Here is an 8,455-nt window from a genome sequence, read left to right as displayed (position 1 = left end):
TGTTGATTACGTGCATCTACCTTGAATACCTTTTCATGAACCAACCATACGAAAACAAAAAAAGGTGACCTTTAGCAGCAACATAAGGTATTAAACCAAAAATGGCTCCTGCAACATCAAAGTGGCTACTTAAATGAAATATAAAGTTTGAAAACAGGTTTGTTGATGTTCCGCAAACATCGCAGCAAGCAAATTTCTAAGAAATTTTTACATTTCTCTTGTAATTGTGATTCTACACCTTCTCCTCAGGTTGGAAATTAGCTTCATCTGCGCTGGCTGGATGGATGCAGCAAAATCTCTCAAAAAGCTGTTTCTCCTCTTGATTGTTGCATTAATCTTCATTCTTCTATTCAATGTGAATATTCCAAACAACAACAACAAATCCATCCCAAAACCACATGGGCCTCCGGGTGTTTGCTCCTTGGGAGTATCTGAGCAGACCATCACCCCGCTCAAAAATACCAAGCACTTACTGGTGTCAGCATACGTGGACCAGAGAGTGAAGGATTTGGATATACGCATCATCGGCATATTTAAGAGAGACTCCATACAGCCCCTTCACTGTGTTTTTTGCTGCTCAAATGTTTTAAGTAAAACCACTCCAGCAACAATTTTACAACATTCTGATCACTTTGGTTTTCCCTTCGCCACTACGGATGTCATGTGTCAGATTCCTCAGAACTGCAACGCTACACGTGTCACTCTCTTGACTACACCAGACAACGAAAGTGCATCCGACTCTACCTGGCTTCCTATAAGAAACCAAAAGAGCGACAGGCAAAAGGAAGAAAACATGAAGTTTGACTTCACAGTCTGCATCTCAAGTCTGTTTGGCAACTACAACAATGTGCTTCAGTTTGCAGAGACTCTGGAAATGTACAGGTGAGTACAGTAACAGCACTACAGAGTGAAAACTATGTAGCAAAACTTCTGTGTAACGGTTGCTGTTAATTGTAAAGCTCCTGGATTTCTTCAGTGGTGTTTCTACTTCTGTATTCAAGAGCGGAGGATAAGGTTGGCTCACTGATTTTCAGAGTCTTTGACATTCTCACCAAAGTGAATATTTCCAGTATTAGAATTTTTGAAATGTAGCAGGTGCTGATAGATATTTAAATGTGCATCTACACACACAAGTGTGGAGCATAGACTGTAAAAAATGGAGTTTTCCCCACCCATGTTTTTTTTTTTTTTGTTTCTTTCTTTTTGTGCTGCCAGCGTTAATGTCGTTAAAATGACGTTAACGCCATACCCACATTAATGGGGCAAATCTCCATTAGCCAGTTAACGCAGCTCACCCCGTGCGTGGGGCTGCACGGTGTCAACGTGTTAGCGTGGTTAGCTTGTTAACACGTTAGCGCTGTCCAGGCTCTCCTGACTAATGGAGAATTGCCCCATTAATGTGGGTATGGCGTTAACGTCATTTTAACGACATTAACGCTGACAGCACAACTTTCTTTATTTTTGTTTTGGGGGTTTTTTGTTTGTCTTTTTTTATCTAAATGTGGCCACATTTGACTGAGGCCACACGAAACATCCTAACCCCTAAATCTACCAGTATCTAAACCATCCATAAAGGAGGGTTTAGATACTGTATCATGTATCAGGATATAGACTTCCTTATAATGTTGTGTAAATGTTTTCCTTTAGAAGCTGTCCCCTAAACCTAACTGGCCTTTCTGTGGCTTTAAAGTCAAATGTCGTCTCAAACAAAAAATCTCTGCATTTCCAGTTATTTTTTATATGTATACTTCTTAACTCCTCTGTGTGATATGAATGCATTTTTGTAAGCTAAATGCAATAAATAACAAAGGCATGAGTAAACTAATGAAATATAATAAATGTAAGCCTTTAAACCTGTTACTTTGCCCCAGGTTGCTGGGTGTGAACAGAGTGGTGATCTATAACACCAGCTGTGGTCCAGAGCTCGACCGCCTGTTGCAGGATTATAGCCAGGAGGGCTTTGTGGAAATGGTTCCTTGGCCCATTGACAAGCATCTGAATCCATCTCGTGGCTGGCTTCACTCAGAGCACGGAGGAGACGTGCACTACTTTGGCCAGCTGACCACACTTAATGAGTGCATTTACAGATCAATGGAGCGTTCCCGCTACGTCCTGTTGAATGACATTGATGAGATTATAATGCCATACAAGCACAAAGATCTGATGTCTTTGATGAACACGCTCCAAAATCAGCATCCAAATGTAAAAAAATTTTCTAAGCATTTCTAAATTTATTTTCAAATGTCCTTTCTGCACCTGTCAAACCTAAACTGTTTTTCTACAGACAGGAGTATTTCTCATTGAGAACCACACCTATCCCAAGAAGACTTTTAATAAAAGTAAACGGGGACCCCTGCCTCAATGGAATGGGGTGCCAGGCTTTGATATTATGGTGCATATCTACAGAGAGGAGCCTAACAGAAATATTTACCATCCACACAAGTTAATAGTTCAGCCAAGGTGGGTTATAATGGGAAAAATGGCTGAGTGTTTGGCACTAGCATTCATTTAACCCTGAGGCATTGTGTGATTGTCCATGTATTTATGCACCTACAGAGCAGTGCAGCAGACCTCAGTGCATGATGTGCTTATGATGTCTGCAACAAAGTTCAAGGTTCCACCAGACGTCTGTCGGATCATTCACTCGCCAATCAGTACTCCGACCGATCCACCACTTGATCAGCTTCATGTGGACACCCGACTGTGGGACTTTAAAGACAAACTGCTCCCCAATGTGATCAAGGTGCTGCGGAGAGCAGAACTGCTGAGATCAGAGACGCAAAACTGATAGATAATGGACAGAAACACAAATATTGAAGTTTTAGGAGAAAAAAGCTGGTCAACAAAACACGGGCTGACCTACAGGGGTGGCATGTGCCAACCTAAAAGAATGTCTTTCCATCCCAAGTCCACTCTATTTTTGCTTATCACAATGCTGCATATTAAAATTAGCCAGCATTAAAAGTCTGAGTCTGGCTACAGGTAACATTAAATATAAATTCTAAAACTGAATATATTGCATAGCATTACCTCCCTGCACCACTAAAAAATGTTTCAGCCCATAAAGCAAACGGTTTTATTTCTTGCTGTCAGTAGCAACCAATGCTTATGATTGTGCCAGAGTACACAATCATAAGCATTTTGAATCAACACAATGGCTATTCTCCGATTTCAACACAGGTGGTTGATTGTTCCACTGTAGAACTGGAATGAAGGCGAGTGTTATTAACCCTCTGGGTTGACCGACAGCCACACCTTTAAATCACATGACCAATTTAAGCTGACATAGCTACAAGCTGCAGTCACGCATCTTCTAGCATCAGGGTCTCTTTTTCGGCTTGTTTTGAAAGTCCAGACTTCAAACTATATGCCAGTTTTTACATTTTATTGATAAGCCACTATCACCGGAGTTATGATAAGAAAAAAAAATTATTACATTTAAAAAAAATAATACTATCGTCACGTTTTGTGTGAAAAGAAACGGTAAAAATGGCATTTGGACAGCGCAAAAAAGGGAAAAAAATGCCACCCTTTCCTATTGGTGGAATAGTAGACCATGTCCACCAATAAAAATGATATGACAACACGTGGGATTTGGTGATTTAGGAACAGGGAAAATTTGGGGGAGTGGCCAAAGAGTGGCAAAAGAGAGAGCGACATCGACTAATTTTAGTTTTTAGTTTCAGTTTTTAGTATTCGTAAATGGTTGTACAAAAAATGGCAGATGCAGCGGTTGCAATTTTAGGTAAATGGTTGTACATAACTTAATTGTTTACAAAGTTTGCACACAGGTTTTCAAAATTTACAATTTATATTTCCGTACTCGGTTTTTATCAGGGTTTTGTGTTTGTGTGATTTTAGATATTTTATAGATGTATGTTTTATATCTATTTTAACCACATATAATGCATATTACAGGATGTAAGAGTTGGATATGTGTAGGGTGGCCACCAATGTTCCCTCTAAGCTGCGCACATGCGCAATTGCGCACTGCTGGCACGGTCTCTGCGCACAGAAAATCTGCGTTGCGCACAAAGAAAAAATCTAACCTGAATTGAAATTAAAATTAAAACTTCTACTATTCTGTTTTGCAGTGTGAGTCAGTAAGCTGTGATAGAAGAGGCCCTGGGGAGCCAAAGGAAGCTACCTTCCTGAGAGACAGGTTACAGACATGCTTGGATTGTTTAATTAAGAACTTCTGTTTGGTAAACTTCCTCGTTATACTAGTCGCAGATTGGTTTCTTACGACATTCTTTCATTCTTATATCACTGTTCTTTGCTTCATGCACTGTACTGACTTATATACATGTTACAGGAATGCTTTCAAACATTGTGAGCTAATCTTATTAGCGTTCTTGCAGAGAGTTACATGAGAAGACTGACCCTAGTCTTAAACATGGTGATATATATATAAAACTAAGCTTAGTGTGAAAACTGTGAACTTGTTAAATTAAACACGGGTCTTTTTACTGTGTCAGGAAAAAGGCATGTTATTTTACTGCTGTTTAGACTCTGACCAAACAAAGCAACACTCCCCACCACAGAAAGTCCACACTGATTGCAGACTGGAGTGTGTGTGTCATTGCTTTCACAGATCAGGATAAATAAGATTTTGTCGCCACAATGCAAAAAGTTGAATATATATATTCATATATATATAATAATTTTATAATCATTTCCTTGTTAGTCGGCAGAGAGTGATAGTGGGATACTCAAAAACAGAGCAAAAGCATCTAGGGAATTTTGTGGCCACAGTAGTGTGTGTGAGATTGCTGAGAGATGGAGATGCCTTCCAGAGAAAAGCAAGCTTGCTTGTCAAGCATCAGAAACTACAAAGACATAATGAAAATAAATGCATGCAGAGGATAAGCACACACCAGGGAGCACAAGAAAAACAATCGGAACAAGAACATCATGACAGGCACAAGCTTGACTAATGCAGATGCGATAAAAAGGATGTTGAATGCCACTTCCTGACTGGTTTCATAGCCCCAGACTTTCAAATTGCATTCTTCTTGTACAAACAACAAACTGGGTTAAAATGCTCTTGACATCTTGTAGTCAGTTAAAAAACAGTTGTTGGGGTTTTTTTTTTTTTAAAGGTTGCCTTAGATTGTGACATACAGATCTTACACACACACACACATACACAACTTGCTTAGTCCTGATTAGCTGCTGCTGATTTTAGCATTTAGCTCCAAGCACTGCTGGGTTTGTAAGTACAGCCCCACAGAGGAGCTGGCATGGTTATTGTCTGTTGAGCTGTGGCTAAGTGTGGTTTAAAATAATGCAAGTAGAACTAACCATGAACTTAGTGACTTCAGATTTTTTTTGTGGTCATGCTCATTCGCTGAAATAACTCGTTTTTATCTTAAAATGTGGCTGTAATAAAGAGTTATCCCTTATGATTAAAGAACAGCCAATGATGGGGAGAATTGTTGTTTTTTTTGATTGGTTGTCACAGATTTTGAGATATGGATACAAAACTTAGATAAAAGAAACCACTTGATGCAAAAGCAAATTATGAACCCAACACTGACATGCATGTGACAACTGTAGCAGTTTACAAAAAGAGATGACTGGTGCTTTTCAGTGTAGCTGGAAGAAGTACAAAAAAACAAAGTCCAGGAAATCTTGCTAAATATTCTGAGTAAGTACAAACACAGAAAACACCTGAGACACCATGTTTTTATGTAAAATAATTTTTTAAGTTTATAGGATAGGATTTTTAGGATTTTCTATCATTTTTCTTAGTCTAGCTTTCAGTTTTTGTTCTTTTTTTTTAAAAGTCTGGTGGATAACTGCATTATTGGGTTCAATACACTCCTAGCATTTATGCAAAAATACATAACAGATGTTTACTTTGTACCATATTCAAGCAATATGGACTGCATATATATGGTTAATATGTTGCTTTACTCTGTTAAAGCACACCTGTCTATAAAAGCACTGTTCATTTTTTATGATAAAATACTACTCAATCATGTCTATCTTCAAGTGGGGTTTCTCATCAATAATAATAATGGATTGCATTTTTATATAGCGCTTTTCGGGACCCCTCAAAGCACTTTACAATACCACTATTCTTTCCCTCTCACATTCATACACTGGTGAAGGCAAGTTGCCCTGGGGCAGACTGACAGAGGCGAGGCTGCCATATCGCGCCATCACCCCTCTGGCCATTACCAGTAGGCGGTAGGTGAAGTGTCTTGCCCAAGGACACAACAACCAAGACTGTCCGAGCTGGGGCTCGAACCGGCAACCTTCCGATTACAAGACGAACACCCAACTCTTGAGCCAGTTTACTTTACTATGAACTCAAATAGTAATTAAGTGGATTTACATTAGTCTATAAAACACATCAGCCCCAAATAAGATATATTTCCTGTTTGTTTTGCATATGTATTTCTTGTGCTTAATATAGATGTACTGTGTCTTCCTGTTTACTTTTCATCTGGACCCACTCCACTTCCTTTGTTGACACTGAACCTATTAGATCAGTGAGCACCTCCTTATGTGGAGGATTTTAGATGAATTGAAAAATTCAAAATCAGCCTGAAGTTTAAATATTTATGAATCATTTTTCAGCTTTTCTTTTGGTAAAAGCTGAAAAATGTCCCACAGATGCAAACACCACACACGGGTTAATAATATAAGTCCAATATTATATTATTTATATCTTTTTTTGTCCCTGCCAGTGCAACAACTGCCTCAAAATGAAATTCCCATTAGTGTCAGCTTCTTGCTTAGTCCCAATTAGCCAGAGCTGATTTTAGCATTTAGCTCCAAGCACAGCTGGGTTTTTAAGTACAGCCTCACAGAGGAGCTGGCATGGTTATTGTCTGTCGTGCTGTGAAAATATAGTGTCAGTTTGAGTAAAACAATGCAAGCAGAACTAAATATGAATTGAGTCAGTAACCAAGTCTTTTTTTACCACACTAATTTTAACAAGTTCACAGACAAAGGTAAAACATGCCTCATTCAACTGAAATGGCCCATTTTCTTTAAATGTGGCTGTGATAAAGTATTAGCCCTTATGATAAAATAACAGTCAGTGCTGGCAAGTGAGTAATTTTATCTCTGTAGGGACATCTGCTGGTCGAAAACCGGGTCGTCAACCAATGGAATCAATTCCAATGACAGCCGTTAAGTTACTTTCATTATCGCTACAAGTATAGCTTTCAGTTCACATATTTCATCCTCAACATAGCTCTGCAACTATGAATGCTTTTAAACCATCACCAAAATGTTGGTGTTATGTTGCAATATGTTGCATGAAGCTTGATAACACAAGTAGAGGTTTTATTCCCCATCTTGATGTTTAAGTTGCTAGTACTGGGTTGGACAACAAGGTGCTGGAAACGTTCCTCAGAGATTTTGGTCCATGTGATATCATGACTAAGTGTGGTTTAAAATAATGCAAGTAGAACTAACCATGAACTTAGTGACTTCAGATTTTTTTGTGGTCATGCTCATTCACTGAAATGACCCGTTTTTTCTTAAAATGTGGCTGTAATAAAGAGTTATCCCTTATGATGAAAGAACAGCCAGTGATGGGGGAATTGTTGTTTTTTGATTGGTTGTCTTAGATTTTGAGATATGGATACAAAGTTCAGCACAGTTCAATAAATCAAATAACAAAGTGCTTGACGAGAGCCAACAATGGATTAACAAAAATCAAAACAAGAGAAAACGATAGAAAGCAGATTTAAAGCATGACAGAATTGCCGCTGCAGGTTTCATTTTCTAACCATTATCATCCACTTTTCCTGTCGTCTATTTCCTGTTGTGTGGTTTTCTGTTGCTGTTAGCCCATCTTATACAAGGTGTGATGTGGCGTCTGTTCACGTTGAAATGAAAACCTTTCAAAAATACAGATACACTCTACTTATCCAACATTATTTGTAAATATGTATCTTATGTTCTTTCAGTTGGTTTTTCAATCAGACAACGTTAAATGATTTCTTGTGGATGAGGCAACACTGTTGCTTCACAGCATGCAGTTCGACTTTTTCTTCTTCAGAGTTTGGCTTGATGGTGGAGCTTGCAGGTTTTACTCGTATTTGCGTGGGCTCTCTCCGGTTTCTAGAGCTTCCTGCCACAGTCCAAAGACATGCATTAGCCTACCAGTTATGCAGTCCTCGCCCTACGACAGCGGGTATAGGCTCCAGCACACCTGCAACCCTGATAAGGATAAGCGGAAGAAAATGAATGGATGGTACTGTTTACACTTCCTCTGCTATGTGTTAGTCACTTTGATAACTAATTAACCCAAGGCGGAGGCGTTAGCCTTATGAAGGAGTATTAAAGCAACATTAAGAAAAAAAAATGATCGACGATCTCGAGATTAAAGTCGTAATTCTATTCTGAGAAAAACGGTCGAAATGAGCGTTCTGAGTTTGTGGAATCGTACCTCAGAATCAGTTTTAGTAAAAAGGACAGGAGAGTCTTTCTC

General features: G+C 38.9%; 1 protein-coding gene across 1 annotated transcript; it reads left to right on the top strand.

Annotated features, from left to right (window-relative positions):
- The first annotated feature begins 256 nt into the window (after positions 1–256).
- On the top strand, positions 257–2,788 carry LOC148097193 (uncharacterized). The gene is made up of 4 exons (XM_087832963.1): positions 257–882; positions 1,872–2,202; positions 2,285–2,460; positions 2,557–2,788. Exons 1-4 carry the CDS (start codon positions 281–283, stop codon positions 2,786–2,788), a joined length of 1,341 nt encoding a protein of 446 aa, XP_087689089.1. The 5' UTR covers positions 257–280.
- The last annotated feature ends 5,667 nt before the right edge of the window (positions 2,789–8,455 follow it).

Source organism: Neolamprologus brichardi, chromosome 19 (assembly GCF_056152115.1).
Source record: "Neolamprologus brichardi isolate AB-2024 chromosome 19, ASM5615211v1, whole genome shotgun sequence".
NCBI lineage: Eukaryota > Metazoa > Chordata > Actinopteri > Cichliformes > Cichlidae > Neolamprologus > Neolamprologus brichardi.
The sequence above is the reverse complement of the archived record's forward strand: the minus strand, read 5'-3'. Positions and strand labels throughout refer to the sequence as shown.

Bases quoted from the DNA above. Each gene is read 5' to 3' on its own strand.
- LOC148097193 (XM_087832963.1), top strand. From the start codon at position 281: ATGGATGCAGCAAAATCTCTCAAAAAGCTGTTTCTCCTCTTGATTGTT. The intron at 883-1,871 runs GTGAGTACAGTA...ACTTTGCCCCAG, and splicing joins GAGACTCTGGAAATGTACAG to GTTGCTGGGTGTGAACAGAG. The intron at 2,461-2,556 runs GTGGGTTATAAT...ATGCACCTACAG, and splicing joins AAGTTAATAGTTCAGCCAAG to AGCAGTGCAGCAGACCTCAG.